The sequence below is a fragment of the Pseudophryne corroboree genome, chromosome 5 (genome assembly GCF_028390025.1).
Source record: "Pseudophryne corroboree isolate aPseCor3 chromosome 5, aPseCor3.hap2, whole genome shotgun sequence".
Classification (NCBI taxonomy): domain Eukaryota; kingdom Metazoa; phylum Chordata; class Amphibia; order Anura; family Myobatrachidae; genus Pseudophryne; species Pseudophryne corroboree.
In genome coordinates, this window is record NC_086448.1 from 712,531,519 (window position 1) to 712,550,902 (window position 19,384).

The following is a 19,384-nucleotide window of genomic DNA, read 5'->3' on the forward strand; positions in this document are numbered from 1 at the left end:
TATATGTAATCTTAGCAAAAAGACTGGAAAGCGATTATGAACTAATACAGGGTGATGCATTCTACATTTCAGAGTAAAACTTGCACAGGTGTTGAAGGCAGACACATGCAAATCATCCTGTGGAAAACTGGGCATCCAGGACAGAGGTTTATAGCATAGACATTGCTTTCTTATAGCAGATTTATTTTTCATTACTAACAGTTGAGGGTTTAAAGTTAATTTTAGTCAATTAACTCAGAGGCGTCACCAGGTGTGGTAACACCTGGTGCGCACTATGCACTGCTCCCCCCACAAAAAAGGGGCGTGGTAAACAAAGGGGACGTGGTATTGTGGGTGTCCATTTCTTCACTCTGGGGGCGTGTCCAGCATCCCTGGAGATGCTGGCTGACCCTGGAGACTGGGTTGAGTGCAGTGCCAGCTCTTCATGTGTGACAAGTGCCGGGTACTGCAGGTGAATATCACACTGCAGCACTCGACTAATGTCACTGCAGAAGAGCAGGGTGATACCCAGGTGCGGGCCACACCTACAGCTCTCGGCATTCGACGCAACTGAACTATAGTATTAAAGGCTATTCTGTATGGGTTCGCTGGAATTGTAAATGCCATAATCTTGCCCTAATAAGAACTAAATAATTTAACCAGTTTTGCAAGCTGGATATATGGCTTAACATATCTGGGTGTTTCTTTGCTATATCCAAACTAAAGGGGGATACTCACAGAGCGATATTCTAAGCAATCTCCAAGAAAAAGTTCAAATAAAGGCAAAAACAGCGCTGTTTTTAAAATCTCGACAAAGACCCACGGAGGGTAGAAACGCGTCGGCAGCCGTAGGTGAACCTGATTGGAAACTGTGCACAGCCGGGAACGTCTAGCGGAGGAGAGCGGAGGATTGTGGAGGCGACTGCAGCGCCTGGGGAGTCCGTGATCGAAGGACAGCTAGCGGGTGCTTCACACTACAACTGCGGGTGAAAATTCCCTGCTATAGATAGCACCGCGTGTATGAACTGCGTCCTGAGGGTCTGGTGAGCTCCTAATTTACATCCCACAATTAACATCTGTGCCGCTTCTCATGCTGTGATTATCCCGTGTCTGCACAAAAAGACGTTTTAAATTTGGATCCTTTTGGAATAAAGTATGGATTGTTTTATTAATGCCTATGTGGTAAAGTGTCCTTTATACAATTGAGGAAGTCTGGAGGACATCCACATGAGATTTTAAAAACAGCGCTGTGTTTTTGCCTTTATTTGAACTTTTTCTTGGACGTATATCATTTGGGCAGTGTGAGCTGACCTGCCACAAGTAAAGGAAACAGCTGCAGTTTTTAAAGCGCCCTGCACCGAGGACAACAACGTGTGTTTTTTGATTCTAAGCAATCTGACTAGATTGCTTAGAATTTAAGTATTATCGCTCCGTGTGTACCCCCTACAGCGATAGCGATGTGCAGCCCCGCGCATCGCTATCGTTGGTGCTAGATTTGCCTGCATGCAGGCCAATCTAGCGAGTCGCTCACTTCACCCGCTGGGTCAAATGAGCGGCCCTCCCGTCTCCCCCTGCACGCTCAGCACACATCGCGCTGTGCTGAGCGGCTGGAGAGATGTATGCTGAGTGGTTCGCTCAGCACACATCTCTCCCACATCGGCCCGTCTATATGGGCCTTAAGGATAGCCACTTACCAGCCCCTAATCGATCTTTTTATGTATGGGATTGTCATCTCTGCATTTAATACAGAGCGAAATCAGATAAATAGGGGGATGTAATAAGGTGTGATAAACAGGAAGTCAGGAAGTTAGAGAATTTGTGAGATTTCTCCTGTGGCAATCATTTACATGGGAAAATCAACCTGGTCACTGACACCGGCTGTGTCTGAAGACGTAGTACTGTAGCACTGATACAGCAGGCCATGATCAGAAAGTGAAATTGCACCTGCTATAGGGTTGGTGCAAGCGTGCTGTTGCAACAATGGTGCAGAAGAGCACTGCTGCAAGTGGGTGGCTCAGTAGGCTCAGAATCGGTTGCAGCATTAGCATAAAGACACAGCCGCTAGTGCAGTAAGGGGTGCAGGCACATCTGAATGATCCTCTGAATCAGGCCCTGTGTCTCTACAACAGTGGTTCCCAAACTCAACCCTCAAGGACCCCTAACTGTTCACATTTTCCAGGTCACCCGGCAGGTGCACTGTGTACAACCAACTGTCACATTTTAAAAATCCACAGGTGACCTGGAAAATATGAACCGTTAGGGGTCCTTGATGACCAATTTTGGGAACTACTGCTTTAGAATCAATCATCACGATGCTTCAGGCAAATCTTTTTTAAAAAGTCTCTAGACTCAATCTGATAAATCACGTTATATCTACCATGAAGATTGATCTTCATGAAAGATCGAGTATTGATATCCATCCCTAATCCTAGCAATTCTGGATACACAGATGGGCCTACAGGGCCAAACTAGGAGCAATTTGCATGTTTCTATCTTCACTTCTTTAAATGTAGAGTCAAACTTTTTTTGATGTTGCTATTGTGTAAGTCAATGCCATCTTTTTTAATAGGGGGAGATGTATCCAGCAGTGAATAGATTGGGGGCATTGAGGTACACTAACTTTTATCTCAGTGCATTCTATAAAATTATAAGTAGCAGCTGATTGGTTGCCATGGGCAAGTTCTACACTCTTTTCACTGCCCCCAAAGAAACACAGAATTTGATGGCACATATGAACCACTGGGTCTGCCCTAAACACATGTACGTATATTCACACGCTAGTGTTAATTTTTGCCAGGAGCCAATAAACCTACCAGTATATTTTTGGATTGAAGGAGAAAATTGGAATACCTGAGGAAACCCACACAAGCATGGAGAGAATATACAAACTCCACACAGTTAACACCATGGTGGAATTTGAACCCATGATCTCTGTGCTGTGAGGCAGTAATGCTAACCGTTGCACCATCCATACTGCCCCAAGGTTATTTACTGTAGTGTAAAACCTGGGGTCCATTACACTGTATTGCCATTGCCCACTGGGAACGCTATTCGATGAGGTGTTGGAACATTACCCTCTATGCTACATCAGCTTTTTTCTGACTGGAAAAATAATAGGTTCAACTGAAACAAAGCAAATTACCTGTGTGGTATAGTGTTTCATTTGTTTCTCTGTTGTAGGAAGATTCAGGAGGAGGATTTTCATCTGTGCTTGTGCCTCTAAAAGATCACTTTGAGCAGAGCTATTTTTTCTGTGTAACTGGCGAATCTCATCTTCTAGTTTTATCAGGCGATTTTCTTGCTCTTTAATCTTTGGGAAAAAGATACAATGCGATATGTAATTATTACATTTTTTTCCACCTTTAGGGCTAGATGTAATGGCTTCCACTGTGGTTTTATCAAGCAATATACAATATACAGTACATTAGCCAAGCAGGAACAGACAGTCACATTCCATATCGGGAAAGTTTACTATAGTCCATGAGTGATGTGAATATTTGCAAAAATGGTAAAGATAATAAGATTTTACTCACCGGTAAATCTATTTCTCGTAGTCCGTAGTGGATGCTGGGACTCCGTAAGGACCATGGGGATTAGCGGCTCCGCAGGAGACTGGGCACAACTAAAGAAAGCTTTAGGACTACCTGGTGTGCACTGGCTCCTCCCACCAAGACCCTCCTCCAGACCTCAGTTAGGATACTGTGCCCGGAAGAGCTGACACAATAAGGAAGGATTTTGTATCCCGGGTAAGACTCATACCAGCAACACCAATCACACCGTATAACTCGTGATACTATACCCAGTTAACAGTATGAAATATAACTGAGCCTCTCAACTGATGGCTCAACAATAACCCTTTAGTTAGGCAATAACTATAAACAAGTATTGCAGACAATCCGCACTTGGGATGGGCGCCCAGCATCCACTACGGACTACGAGAAATAGATTTACCGGTGAGTAAAATCTTATTTTCTCTGACGTCCTAAGTGGATGCTGGGACTCCGTAAGGACCATGGGGATTATACCAAAGCTCCCAAACGGGCGGGAGAGTGCGGATGACTCTGCAGCACCGAATGAGCAAACTCTAGGTCCTCCTCAGCCAGGGTATCAAACTTGTAGACTCTTACAAAAATGTTTTAACCCGACCAAGTAACAGCTCGGCAAAGTTGTAAAGCCGAGACCCCTCGGGCAGCCGCCCAAGAAGAGCCCACTTTTCTCGTGGAATGGGCTTTTACAGAATTAGGGTGCGGCAGTCCAGCCGCAGAATGTGCAAGTTCAATCGTGCTACAGATCCAGCGAGCAATCGTCTGCTAAGAAGCAGGAGCACCCAGCTTGTTGGGTGCATACAGGAGAAATAGCGAGTCAGTTTTCCTGACTTCAGCTGTCCTGGAAACATATACTTTTCAGGGCCCTGACTACATCCAGTAACTTGGAATCCTCCAAGTCCCAAGTAGCTGCAGGCACCACAATAGGTTGGTTCACATTAAAAAATTATACCACCTTAGGAAGGAATTGGGAACGAGTCCTCAATTCGGCCTTATCCATATAAAATACAGATAAGGGCTTTTGTATGACAAAGCCGCCAATTCTGATACACGCCTGGCCGATGCCAAGGCCCACAGAATGACCACTTTCCACGTGAGGTATTATAGCTCCACGGATTTAAGTGGCTCAACCCAATGCGACTTCAGGAAATCCAACACCACGTTGAGATCCCACTGGAGGCACAAACGGGGGCTGACTATGCAGCACTCCCTTAACAAAAGTCTGAACTTCAGGCAGTGAAGCCAGTTCAATTTTGGAAGAAAATCGATAGAGCCGAAATCTGGACCTTAATGGAACCCAATTTTAGGCCCATAGTCACCTCTGACTGTAGGAAATGCAGAAATCGACCTAGCTGAAATTTCTCCTTTGGGGCCTTCCTGGCCTCACAGTACGCAACATATTTCCGCCATATGCGGTGATAATGGTTTGCGTTCACTTCTTTCCTAGCTTCAAATAAGCGTAGGGATAACTTCCTCCGGAATTCTCTTTTCCTTCAGGATCCGGCGTTCAACCGCCATGCCGTCAACGCAGCCGCGGTACGTCTTGGAACAGACAGGCCCCCTGCTGCAGCAGGTCCTGTCTGAGCGGCAGAGGCCATGGGTCCTCTGAGATCATTTCTTGGAGTTCTGGTTACCAAGCTCTTCTTGGCCAACCCGGAACAATGAGTATAGTTCTTACTCCTCTCCTTCTTATTATTCTCATTACCCTGGGTAAGAGAGGCAGAGAAGGGAACACATACACCGACTGGTACACCCACGGTGTTACCAGAGCGTCCACAGCTATCGCCTGAGGGTCCATGACCTTGCGCAATATCTTTGTAACTTTTAGTTGAGGCGGGACGCCATCATGTCCACCTGTGGCCTTTCCCAACGGTGTACAATCATTTGGAAGACTTCTGGATGAAGTCCCCACTCTCCCGGGTGGAGGTTTCTTAGTTGTCCACTCCGGGAATGAACACTGCTGACAGTGCTAACACATGATTTTCCGCCCATCGGAGAATCCTTGTGGCTTCTGCCATCGCCATCCTGCTTCTTGTGCCGCCCTGTCGGTTTACATGAGCGACCGCCGTGATGTTGTCTGACTGGATCAGCACCGGCCGGTGTTGAAGCAGGGGTCTAGCCTGACTTAGGGCATTGTAAATGGCCAAAAAGTATGACTCTAGTTTGGGCGCACTCTTATTATTGTTTACTTTTCAATTATGATCAAATGAGAAATGATAATGACATCTTAGGCTTGTACTCTACACCTCATTAGAAAACTCGAAACTGGATATATACTGCACGTGTGACCATGTATGAAAATTGTATCAGGAAGGAACACCATTAAGTGTTACACAATAATGTGTGGAATGTTCAGATCCTTAATTATACCTGGATAATTGCATAATGGAGGGTGGCTACATCACAAGCAACCTCCGTCTGCCAAGAATCTGTACAAACTTGGTTTGTATTAATACAACCCTGAATAGGGTAGGGTTAGTGAATGAGAGAGCCCACACACTATGTGCTGATATCTGGTAGTTAGCCACTGTATTAGATTGGTAAACTTATTAAGGATTAGGAAAATAGTAGGAATCAGTAAAGTAGTGATACACACAGAATTGATAGAGTATGCACTCCTATGAGAGGGTATTGCAGGTAGTGTTCCTGCTTGGAATACCTGCTAGTCTCTGCTTGTTAGAAAAATCCTGTGTTATTTTTAAAAAGGGTCTGATTGTGTGCCTGGATTTTTCTAACAAGCAGGAACACCACCTGCAATACCCTCTCATAGGTGTGTATATATAAACAAGTCTGTGTGTATATTAAAACAACTTATTTTCCTGCAAGACTAGCAGGTATTCCAAGCAGGAACACTACCTGCAATACCCTCTCATAGGAGTGCATACTCAATCAATTCTGTGTGTATATTTATTTTTCAAACAAAAAATACACACATTTTCTAGGTAAATACCGTGTGCCCACCACTGTTTAAAAAATTCATACTTTTCCACTGTCATAAGTGAATATTTAGTGTGTTTATCTCTCGGCACCTTATGCTTCTCTTCTTAATTGTATCATCTGTACGATACTGCTTATCATCACCAAGACGCATATCTAATTGAAATCCAACAGGTGACCGCAAGAAATTAAGAACGTCCAAATATGTGTCCTATATGACTTTGTAATTCTTTTTCTACATTCTCACTTTCCTTCCTTCCGTGAACTCTCATCCACGATTCAGGCGGACTAGTCCCCTACGGGACACGTCTCGCCAGTCTAACGGGGACAGCAGATTCACATCTTATTATCTATACATTCTTATCATATTCTCTCCCGAGAAGGAATCCATCCTTCCGCTTCGGTGCACTCTCATTGGCGATGTAGGGTAATTTCTCTCTACGACCATACCCCTCCGTTCACGCCCAATCTCGTCCGATCTTGGAAGCTAAACGGAGGTGGGCTGGGTCAGTACCTAGACGGGTGACTACTAGGGAATACCCGGTGAAGTAGGAAGATCTACCTAGGGCAATAACGCCAACAGCAGTATCACTACTTTACTGATTCCTACTATTTTCCTAATCCTTAATAAGTTTACCAATCTAATACAGTGGCTAACTACCAGATATCAGCACATAGTGTGTGGGCTCTCTCATTCACTAACCCTACCCTATTCAGGGTTGTATTAATACAAACCAAGTTTGTACAGATTCTTGGCAGACGGAGGTTGCTTGTGATGTAGCCACCCTCCATTATGCAATTATCCAGGTATAATTAAGGATCTGAACATTCCACACATTATTGTGTAACACTTAATGGTGTTCCTTCCTGATACAATTTTCATACATGGTCACACGTGCAGTATATATCCAGTTTCGAGTTTTCTAATGAGGTGTAGAGTACAAGCCTAAGATGTCATTATCATTTCTCATTTGATCATAATTGAAAAGTAAACAATAATAAGAGTGCGCCCAAACTAGAGTCATACTTTTTCTCCTTGTAGATACATATATACTTCCTTTTTATGACCCTGGGCGCACCGCCATACGGACTGATAGGGATTTCCAATATATGATCGTCCATTTCTGGCTTCTATATCATTCCCTGTATTTTTGAATCTATTTCTGTGCAAGATCAACAACCTGTGTTTTTTCATTGTAAATGGCCCTCAGTTCCAGAATATTTATGTGTAGGGAAGTCTCCTGACTTTTCCATAGCCTTGGAAGTTCCTTCCCTGTGTGACTGCCCCCCAGCCTCGAAGGCTGGCATCCGTGGTCACCAGGACCCAGTGCTGTATGCCGAATCTGCGCCCCCCTAGAAGATGAGCACTCTGCAGCCACCACAACAGCGACACCCTGACCCTTGGAGACAGGGTTATCCGCCGATGCATCTGAAGATGCGACCCGGACCACTTGTCCAACAGATCCCACTGGAAAATCCTTGCATGGGACCTGGCGAATGGAATTTCTTCGTAAGAAGCTACCATCTTTCCCAGGGCTCGCGTGCATTGATGCACCGACACCTGTATACGTATTAGGAGGTCTCTGTCTAGAGACAACAACTCTTTGGACTTCTCCTCCGGGAGAAACCCTTTTTATCCTGTTCTGTGTCCAGAACCATACCCAGGAACAGTAGACGCGTCGTAGGAACCAGCTGCGACTTTGGAATATTCAGAATCCAGCCGTGCTGTTGTAGCACTTCCCGAGATAGTGCTACTCCGACGAACAACTGCTCCCTGGACCTCGCCTTTATAAGGAGATCGTCCAAGTACGGGATAATTATTTCGGCCATTACCTTGGTAAATACCTCGGTGCCGGGGACAGACCAACGACAACGTCTGGAATTGGTAATGACAATCCTGTACCACAATATTGAGGTACTCCTGGTGAAGAGGGTAAATAGGGACATGCAGGTAATCATCCTTGATGTCCAGTGATACCATGAAATTCTCCAGGCTTGCAATAATCGCCCTGAGCGATTCCATTTTGAACTTGAACCTTCGTATATAAGTGTTCAAGGCTTACAATTTTAAAATGGGTCTCACCGAACCGTCTGGTTTCGGTACCACAACATTTTGGAATAGTAACCTTGGCCTTGTTGAAGGAGGGGTACCTTGCTTTCACCTGCTGGAAGTACAGCTTGTGAATTGCCGCCAGTACTACCTTTCTCCGAGGGCAGCCGGCAAGGCTGATGTGAGGTAACGGCGAGGGGGAGTCGCCTCGAACTCCAGCCTGTATCCCTGTGATACTATTTGCAGAACCTAGAGATCCACCTGTGGGCAAGCCCACTGGTCCCTGAAGTTCCCGAGACGCGCCCCTACCGCACCTGTCTCCACCTGTGGAGCCCCAGCGTCATGCGGTGGACTCAGAGGAAGCGGGGGAAGATTTTTGATCCTGGGAACTGGCTGCTGGTGTATGCTTTTTTCCTTCTTCCCTTGTCTCTGTGCAGAAAGGAAGCGCCTTTGACCGGCTTGCTTTTCTGAAGCCGAAATGACTGTACCTGAAAATACAGTGCTTTCTTAGGCTGTGAGGAAACCTGAGGTAAAAAAAATTTCTTCCCAGCTGTTGCTGTGGATACGAGGTCCCAGAGACCATCCCCAAACAATTCCTCACCCTTATAAGGCAGAATCTCCATGTGCCTTTTACAGGCAGCATCACCTGTCCACTGCCGGGTTTCTAATACCCTCCTGGCAGAATGGACATTGCATTAATTCTGGATGCCAGCCGGCAAATATCCCTCTGTGCATCCTTTATATATAAGACAACGTCTTAAATATGCTCAATGTTAGCAAAATATTATCCCTGTCTTAGCGTATTAATATTATCTGACAGGGTATCAGACCACGCTGCAGCAGCACTATTTATGCTGAGGCAATTGCAGGTCTCAGTATAGAACCTGAGTGTGTATATACAGACTTCAGGATAGCCTCCTGCTTTTTATCAGCAGGTTCCTTCAAGGTGGCCGTATCCTAAGACGGCAGTGCCACCTTTTGACAAACGTGTGAGCGCCTTATCCACCCTAAGGGATATCTCCCAACGTGACCTATCCTCTGGCGGGAAAGGGTACGCCATCAGTAACTTTTTAGAAATTACCAGTTTCTTATCGGGGGAAACCACGCTTCTTTACACACTTCATTCATTCATCTGATGGGGGAACAAAACACTGGCTGCTTTTTCTCCCCAAAAATAAAACCCCTTTTATGTGGTACTTGGATTCATGTCAGAAAATGCGTAACACATTTTTCATTGCCGAGATCATGTAACGGATGTTCCTAGTGGATTGTGTATATGTCTCAACCTCGTCGCCACTGGAGTCAGACTCCGTGTCGACATCTGTGTCTGCCATCTGAGGTAACGGGCGTTTTTTGAGCCCCTGATGGCCTTTGAGACGCCTGGGCAGGCGCGGGCTGAGAAGCCGGCTGTCCCACAGCTGTTATGTCATCCAGCCTTTTATGTAAGGAGTTGACACTGTCGGTTAATACCTTCCACAGTGGGCGACATCCCATTTATCGGCCTCTGCTCCGCCTCCACGTAACCTTCCTCATCCAACATGTCGACACAGCCGTACCGACACACCGCACACACACAGGGAATGCTCTGACTGAGGACAGGACCCCACAAAGTCCTTTGGGGAGACAGAGAGAGAGAGAGTATGCCAGCACACACCAGAGCGCTATATAATGCAGGGATTAACACTATAACTGAGTGATTTTTCCCCAAATAGCTGCTTGTATACATATATTGCGCCTAAATTTAGTGCCCCCCCTCTCTTTTTAACCCTTTGAGCCTGAAACTACAGGGGAGAGCCTGGGGAGCTGTCTTCCAGCTGCACTGTGAAGAGAAAATGGCGCCAGTGTGCTGAGGGAGAAGCCCCGCCCCTTTTTCAACTGACTTTCTCCCGCTTTTTCTGGAATACTGGCAGAGGTAATTTTACATCTATATAGCCTCTAGGACTATATATGATGTAGATTTGCCAGCCAAGGTGTCATATATTGCCCTCAGGGCGCCCCCCCCAGCGCCCTGCACCCATCAGTGACCAGAGTGTGAGGTGTACATGAGGAGCAATGGCGCACAGCTGCAGTGCTGTGCGCTACCTTGGTGAAGACCGAAGTCTTCTGCCGCCGATTTTCCGGACTCTTCATGCTTCTGGCTCTGTAAGGGGGACGGCGGCGCGGCTCCGGGAACGAACACCAAGGTCGGGTCCTGCGGTCGATCCCTCTGGAGCTAATGGTGTCCAGTAGCCTAAGAAGCCCAAACTACCACCTGTTAGGTAGGTTCGCTTCTTCTCCCCTTAGTCCCTCGCTGCAGTGAGTCTGTTGCCAGCAGATCTCACTGTAAAATAAAAAACCTAAATATACTTTCTTTCTAGGAGCTCAGGAGAGCCCCTAGTGTGCATCCAGCTCAGCCGGGCACAAGAATCTAACTGAGGTCTGGAGGAGGGTCTTGGTGGGAGGAGCCAGTGCACACCAGGTAGTCCTAAAGCTTTCTTTAGTTGTGCCCAGTCTCCTGCGGAGCCGCTAATCCCCATGGTCCTTACGGAGTCCCAGCATCCACTTAGGACGTCAGAGAAAGCAATATAATTAGGTGTGGAATAACACGTCACCTGGCTCCATTCCAGAGTTTTGGTCAGGTCCCACACATACCTAATATACTGTGAACACACATACAAGTTAGTCAATTAAATACAAAGTGGATGAAACATAAATCATGGGCCGGATGTAATGACGCTAGAGATTGCTGGAGGTGCGATATGCCGGCCAATCTCGGACAGTTTTTTTAAAGGGGCAATCACTTACAAGGCATGGTTTTGCTTTGTAAGTGATTGCCCCTTTTAAAAACCATCCGAGGTTGGCCGGCATCTCACACCTCCAGTAATCTCGGCCGTCATTACATCCGGCCCAATGTTTGAAACATATTGTGGTTCATGGGGAGTTGTCAACAAGGTGGTCGTAGATTACACATACAGTAATATAATTATTGCAAAAATGTTATCCGCATAGGTGCAAAGTGGGACAAGTGTCGTAGACGGGAGATCAAAATGTGTTGGTGGAGGACCTGTTGCAATCGGATGATGAATTTCCTGGAGCCAGAAAGGGTATTATTCAGATATGGTTGGAGTGGTACTTTGCAAATACACAGGGCGGCAGCAGACTACCAGTGATTGACAAGCTGATGCCCTTTGGATGGCAGGGAGGGGGTGGCAACAGACTCTATTTCTCAAAGCAGCATGTCGCTGCGGAGGGTGGGACAAGGCCAGGATCGCTATCAGAGGACAGAGATTTCCTGGCCTTTTGGTAGCTTCTGTAGCGACCCAATGGGTCACGCAACCAGCCAATAGGAGTCAGGAGCGGATCTAGGCACGTGCAAGCAGGGCGGGCGGCCTGCGGGCGCGGCCACAGTCACCTCGCCGCCCACCCGCACCCTGGCTGCAGCAAGCACCGTAGGCAGTGTGTGCGTCCGCTGCAGCCGGCTTCATTTTCAGACAGACACTATAGGTCAGTGATGGCTAACCTTAAAACTCCAGCTGTTGTTAAACTATACATCCCAGCATGCCCTGCATCAGTTTTAGCATGGCCAAATAGCAAAACTGATGCAGGGCATGCTGGGATGTGTAGTTCAACAACAGCTGGAGTGTCAAGGTTAGCCATCACTGCTATAGGTCATAATTGACTTCTAGCGTCTGTGCTGCGTCATGATGTCTCTCCCATAGAGAGGAGATGGCGGCGGCCAGAGACGGAGCGGCAGCGGTCGGGAAGCAGGAGCGGGGCTCGTGAGTATTGTTTTTTCTTTCTGTTTTTAGTGTTTGTAAGCGGTGCTACAAGGGGGCATCTGGCCAGTGCCGGTTCCGGGGCTTCTGGCGCACCGGGCGGCATTAGGGTGTGTGGCTTCATACAGGGGGCGTGGTCAGTTACTCCCCCTGTACTGTTGTGGAATGTGCGGTGCACAATGACGTCATCGCGCACCGCACAGCAAAGTTCCTCTCCACGAAGGTAAACTAGACGCTAAACGTCTAGTTCCCTTCGTGGAGAGGACCTTTGCTGTGCGGTGCGCGATGATGTCGACGCGCACCGCACATCATTACAGTGAAGGTCCTCTCCAGGAAGGGAGGTCCTCTCCAGGAAGGGAAACTAGACGCACAGCGTCTAGTTTCCCTTCACAGCGGACAGCGGGCCGCGGCAGCTGGGGACACCACAGCAGCAGCGGATCTTGCCATGGTGCGGCGCCCTCCGGATGGCGCCGGCGCCCTCCGGAAGGCGGCGCCGCGGGCAAAAGTCCTGCTTGCCCGTGGCAAGATCCGCTACTGCTGGCAGCATATCTAATGGGGGCATCTCTACTGGGGGCACATCTAAGGGGGCATAACTACAGGGGCATCTCTACTGGCGGCACATCTAACGGGGGCACAGCTAAGGGGGCATAACTACAGGGGCATTTCTACTGGCGGCACATCTAATGGGACACATCTAAGGGGGCATAGCTACAGGGGAATCTCTACTGGGGGCAACCGCTAGGGGTGCATAACTACATGGGCATCTCTACTGGGAGCACATCTAATGGGGGCAAATCTACAGGGGGCACAACTACAGGGGTATCCCTACTGGGCGCAACGCTACAGAGGGCACAACTACAGGGGCCACGCCCCTTCCCTATGAAGCCACATCCCTATTTTTTATGCACGCCTTCGGCACGCACTAACCCATTTTTACCTGTGGGGGGGGGGGGGGGAGGAAACTTTCGTCCTGGGCGACACAAGGTCTAGAACCGGCCCTGATAGGGGCAGAGATGATTGAATACAACGTCCTGGGATGCAGTTCAGATCTGTAGTGCATATGCAGGAGACAATGGGGGTCATTCCGACCCGATCGCACGCTGCAGTTTTTCCGCAGCACAGTGATCAGGTCACTACTGCGCATGCGTATGCACCGCAATGTGCAGGCGCGTCGTACGGGTACAAAGCGGATCATTTCTGTGCAATGGATTTAACGAAGAATCCATTCGCATAGCCGATCGCAAGGAGATTGACAGTAAGAGGGCGTTTGTGGGTGGCAACTGACCGTTTTCTGGGAGTGTTTGGAAAAAAGCAGGCATGTCCAAGCGTTTGCAGGGCGGGTGTCTGACGTCAATTCTGGGACCGGACAGGCTGAAGTGATTGCAGCGGCTGAGTAAGTTCTGAGCTACTCAGAAACTGCACAAACTATTTTTGTACCGCTCGGCTGCACATGTGATCGCACCTTTGCACAGCAAATATACACTCCCCAGTGGGCGGCGACTATGCGTTTGCACGGCTGCAAAAAGTAGCTAGCGAGCGATCAACTCGGAATGACCCCCAATATCATATTAGTGCTATCACTGCTGCTTTTATGTAAGCAGTAGCAATAGCAACTCCAACCACATCTAAATTAGGCTCAGAGGGACTTCTTGCCGTAGATTTGGGCCCTTATTTTTATCTCACAGCAAATTACATTTTACTTTCTGATTGGAGTTTAATCCTATTGTTTCAAAAGAATTCGGCTGTTATTTTTTTATGTAATAAAATGTTTTACACTATAAAATTTTCCAGTTTTGGAATATGATCATCTGTGAATGAGTGTGACATCCTTTCCACGGGGGATTTCTTGTTTCGGAGAGAAGGAGGTGGTTTCAGTTTTACTGTACTTCAGATTTCCAATCTATGTGCCTATATTTCAGCCTGAGGTTGTTAGTGTTATGTTTAGGGAGTAACCCTGCCAAATGTTGGTTTGCTTAAAGGTGACGGTTGTGTGGTGATTTCACTTTTTAAAAAAATTCAATAACACTATGGACTTGTAACATGAACTTTTACTGTTTTTTTATCATCTATTTGAGGTTCATAACCATGGTGGAAAATACGACAACAGTAAAGACATGACGGAAGTGTTCTATATCTCTGTTTAAAAGTATTTAGCATCATTTTACACAATTCTTTTCTTTTTATAGCATATGCGCCTAATTAACCATCATCAGCATGCCCTTGTAGCTGCCTTCTGACGGTTCACAAAAATATACCTCTAAGCAGGTGCAATTGCCATTATTTGTAACTTTTTATTGGCTGCCTTGACATGAACACGCCCACAATGAAGTTTGACTACATAAAAAAAGCCTTATCCCAACCCAGTTCCGTCTCTTTGGTCATAAGGTGCGCTGTAATTGCACATGACTGAATAACCACATTTGCCTTCACTCATTTTCTGAGTATGCTCTGTTTGAATTCACCAAGATGATTTCCGCAAATAAGGGTGTGGGGAACTCTGTGTCAGCTATATAAGATTTTAAAAAAATTACATAACATATATCTTAGAAGAGTCACAATGGATCCAAAATATGGGGCACGTCATGTTTATAGTCTTAAACCCTAATTCAAAGGGTTGAGCAAAAATATTGTATGAAAAGTTTAATAAATACAACAATTTTATACAGGGAACCCTATGGTCACTGACTCAAATATAATTGGTCTAAAATGTTAATTTACCAAATGCTGGGTTTCCTCCTTTGATATGCTTTGTCGGGCACTTGCTGCAACTGTCCAGTTGTTGTTTATTTGTCGGTCTTTTCCTGATTTTTTTTATCATTATTTAAGTTTAATGCATGCTCGTTGGGTTGAGATCAGGTTATTGACTCAGTCATTGCAGAATATTCTAGTTTTTTGCCTTAAAAAAAAAAAAAAAACCCTGGTTCCTATCAGAGTATGTTTTGGAGAATTGTCCATTTGTACTGTGTAGCAGGCAGTATAGTATATCCCTATAAACTTTAGAATTCATCAGGCTGCTTCTGTACTCTGTTACATTATCAATAAACACTAGTGACCCAGTTCCTCTGAAAGCCATGCATGCCAATGCCAGGACACTTCCTTCACTGTGTTTTACAGATGATGGGATCATGAGCCATTCTAAGCCGTCTCCATACCTTTTGCTTCCCATCATTCTGGTACAGGTTGATCTTAGTTTCATCTGTCCAAAGAATGCAGTTCCAGAACTGGGCTGGCTTTGTTAGATGTCTTATTGTCAAAATCTAACCTGGTCTTTCTACTCTTGAGGCCTATAAATGGTTTGCTCCTTGCTCTCATGAAGTTTTCTCTGAAGAGAGTTTTTCACTTGGCTAGATGTTGTGAAAGGGCTTTTATTTACCCCGGAAAAGAACCAGCATTCATCTACCACTGTAGGCTTTTTGAATTGGTGAGCTCACAAACTGTTGATTTGGCCACTCCTAAGGTTCATGCGATCTCTCTGATGGATTAGGATGGTCTCTATTGAGGGATCCTTTAACCAGATGTTGTGTGTTCAGAGCAACAGCTTCCAAATGCAAATGCCACACTTGGAATCTACTTTAAACCTTTTGCCAGCTTAATTGATAAAGAAATAATGAAGGGACAGACCAGACCTTTCCATGAAACAGCTTTTGATTCAATTATCCAATTACTTTTCGATCCTTTGAAAAAAAATAAAAAAAAGAGGACTACAGCTGTAATGTCTAAGACCTTCCTCCAATTTGGATGAATACCCCAAATAAAGCGTATATGGGGGTATTGAGACCCGATTGGTCTTTTGAGGAAAAACGCAAATGGATGATTTTCGCCTGTCTGCACATGCACAGTGCATTCACAGACTATGCGTAAACTTTGTGACTGACAGGTGTTCGGGGGTGGCAATGGCATGGGGGGAGCAGAAAAAGCAGGTGTGTCATGGCTGTTTTCAGGGTGGCCCGTTTACGTTGCCTGCGTTTCCGATACCGGGAAACATGGTGACGGTGTGCCTGTATACACAGCCTGGCTGTGCATACATATTACTGCAAATGAATTGCGATCGCATCACTGGGCAGCGCTACACATGAAGGCAGCCTTGCCCTGTGCTGGGCACAACCCATCATGCTATTTTCTCCGTACCAGTTTTTGCTAATATAGCTAAACTGCTACAAACGCTAGTCTGCACTTTAAACCCATATTTATTATGTAGCTGTAACTTGAATGTTTTAACGAGATCCTTTCATGTAACCAGAACTCGGGATCCCGGCGGCTTCTCAGCCCGACAGTCGGCATGCCGACTGACAGGGACTATTGCCACTCGTGGGTGTCTACAACACCGATAGAGTGGGAATAGATCCTGTGAAGAGCACAGCGAGCCTGCAAGAGGCTTTGTTGAGCTGCCCCTTCCCCCCGGCAGTCTGCTGCCAGAATCCTGGGGTTGGTATGTTGATCGCCGGGATCCCCAGCGCCGGTCTCCCAGCCCCAAACTCATTTTAACTAATGTTATACCAATTTTCTACCTTCTGTTGGTTACCTGCAAATGTGTCCTTACCATATGCTTTTTTTTTCTCCCTAACAGCACACTTCCACCCCACTGTGTGCTATTCCTGTAATGTGTACTACCAGTGATTGCACACCCTGCCAGCAGCAAGCTACGCAGTGCACCCCAGATGGTTGCCTCGGGTGGTTCCTGCTTGGGCAGGGTGTACTTCACGTGGATCTTTCCATACAGGGTATATTATACTAATACAAGTGTCACTTTTCCCATATATGGATTGGGCCATGTATGGCTCACCTCCCACAGTGTAACCTTCGTAGTGCATTCACGCTTGTGGATGGGATGAAAAATACATGGACCTAACTGTTTTGTTGGGACCCTACTCTGAGCGTTAGGACACTACAAGCACCCCTTTTTGTGTAATCTCTTCTAGGGGTAGACTATTGCACCCAGGGTAATCCTATGCAGTGTGCCAAAGATAGCTGGCTCGCCTGCACCCTGTGAGGGTGGAATACACAACCTTCGGAAACTATTACTCAAAATGCCTACACAAATCCTATGTTATGCGTACTCTGCGCTCAAGGATTTCTTTTTATGTCTGTGTGGCTTGTCTATTGCTGTATTACTGAGATATTCTGTATTATGTGCATTGTGTTTTATGTGGGTAAAGCGCCTTAAGCTCTGTGGGAGAAAGAGCAAAAAAAAATTATATATATATATATATATATATATATAGGAAATATAGAGATTGGTGGCACTCACGCAGACTTGATAAATGCAGGAAGAAGTTTCTTTATTTGCAAATAAAGAAACTTCTTCCTGCATTTATCAAGTCTGCGTGAGTGCCACCAATCTCTATATTTCCTATATTGTCTATTACTGACCTGGAGGGCACCGCAGCAAAGGTATTTTTCCACTTTTTTGGAGTGCCGGTATGACTTTGGATATATATATATATATATATATATATATATATATATATATAATTACTATTATTATTTTGGTAAAAAGCTAAAATAAAAATTCTGTCAGTGTTTAAGTATATATGGACCAAACTGTACTGTGTGTCCAATCATGTTTTACCCTCTCCAGCCTGGAAGCCCAGCACCTTTCCAACATCTCCTGGGCAATCACTGTCTAATACTGCGGCCAGGAGGCTCCAATCCTTTACAACACGAATGTGATTAATGAAGACTTCTCAATGGATGCTGACAACAGAAACAAATATGTGATGTTTATTCTTGGGACACAAAACCCTACTAAACCTACTTATATTGGTGTAATTAAAATCAGCCATTACTTAATAAGAACCATAATAATGGTCCCTTTTTTTGAGCACCATATGCAGGCCCCTGACACGTTACTTTTAAAGTAGGTTTCCATTGTTGTTAATCCTTATGCCTCTGCTGCTGCGAGGACCGGCAATGCCTTACGGAACACTCAATACATAGAATGGAGGCATATTTGTGTTTGATCAACTATGTGGCGTTATAAAGTGGTGAGAGAGTGTAGGAAGTAATCACACAACGTTTCAATTTGAGCAAACATTGCAATATCTAGGGAGATGACATGTTTTATTTTCACACTGCCTTTAAAAGTAATGAAATTAGGGGACTTACTCAAACACACCTGAGGAAAATAATTCTCCGCTCCTGACATGCCCAGTAATATTAGCAACATAAAACGGCTTACTCAAGTCAGCTGTTTAAACTAGTGAGCTCACAGCTGCAGATCCAAGGCTGTGATTATTAAAAAATAATTGTGTATTAAGCTTGGATTAAAAAGTGCCCTATAAACATACATTTTGATTTACAGCAAAGGAAGCCATGAAATTCCATTTACAATTACAAAATGCTTGCTAAGGAACATTATTTAAAGTTCATTAACGATCCTGGATTTCAGCTCGTCTACGTGCAGTGTAAGATATTCTGTATTGGGGAAGGGAGGGGGTCAGGTGGAGAATATTACAAAGTTTTTATGTAGTTAGTTCAAGAAAGGAGAATTGTAGCATAAAATAAATCCATATATTTTATGGCCCTAGTAGCAGAGCCGGCCGTAGGCATAGGCAACCTAGGCAAATGCTTAGGGCATTTGGTATGCCTAGAGGCATCAGCAGTTTCTGCTGATTAAAATTATATGCAGCATGCCTATATTGTGTGTGTAGCATTTCATATGCAGATACAGCCACAGTCACACACAGTATATAGGCATGCTGCATATAATTTTAATCAGCAGAAGCTGCTTGTGTATCCTAGCCACATAGCAATGCAAATAAGATGCATTTTCATCAAGAAAAGTCACCCCACGTGAGCATTGAGACAAGATTTATGAGGACACATCTGTATCCAAGCAGAGGCAGAGGTCACAGTGTTAGCGTCTGTGTGAGTGCTGTGTGTGAGTGGGTTGGTTGTGCAGTATTGTTCAGCATTATGTGTGTCATGTGTAAAAATAAGATTTTACTCACCGGTAAATCTATTTCTCGTAGTCCGTAGTGGATGCTGGGGACTCCGTAAGGATCATAGGGAATAGACGGGCTCCGCAGGAGACTGGGCACTCTAAGAAAGATTTAGTACTACTGGTGTGCACTGGCTCCTCCCTCTATGCCCCTCCTCCAGACCTCAGTTAAGGAAAC

General features: G+C 45.6%; 1 protein-coding gene, 1 long non-coding RNA gene and 1 pseudogene across 9 annotated transcripts in view; 2 read left to right on the top strand and 1 right to left on the bottom strand.

The window, feature by feature from the left end:
• Positions 1-19,384, bottom strand: part of LOC134928326 (polyamine-modulated factor 1-binding protein 1-like) — an 817,199-nt gene that overhangs the window by 375,135 nt on the left and 422,680 nt on the right. For all 8 annotated transcript variants that reach the window (XR_010177892.1, XM_063923947.1, XM_063923945.1 and 5 more), the window contains exon 16: positions 3,122-3,289. Coding sequence is in view for 7 of the 8 variants with exons in the window: in XM_063923947.1 (XP_063780017.1) it covers positions 3,122-3,289 (168 nt within the window). In the remaining variant the exon portion in view is untranslated. The remainder of the gene's footprint in view (positions 1-3,121; positions 3,290-19,384) is intronic.
• LOC134928328 (uncharacterized) overlaps positions 1-19,384 on the top strand; it is a 177,648-nt gene that overhangs the window by 51,411 nt on the left and 106,853 nt on the right. The gene's annotated exons all lie outside the window — the stretch shown is intronic.
• Positions 6,898-7,016, top strand: LOC134930274 (5S ribosomal RNA; annotated as a pseudogene).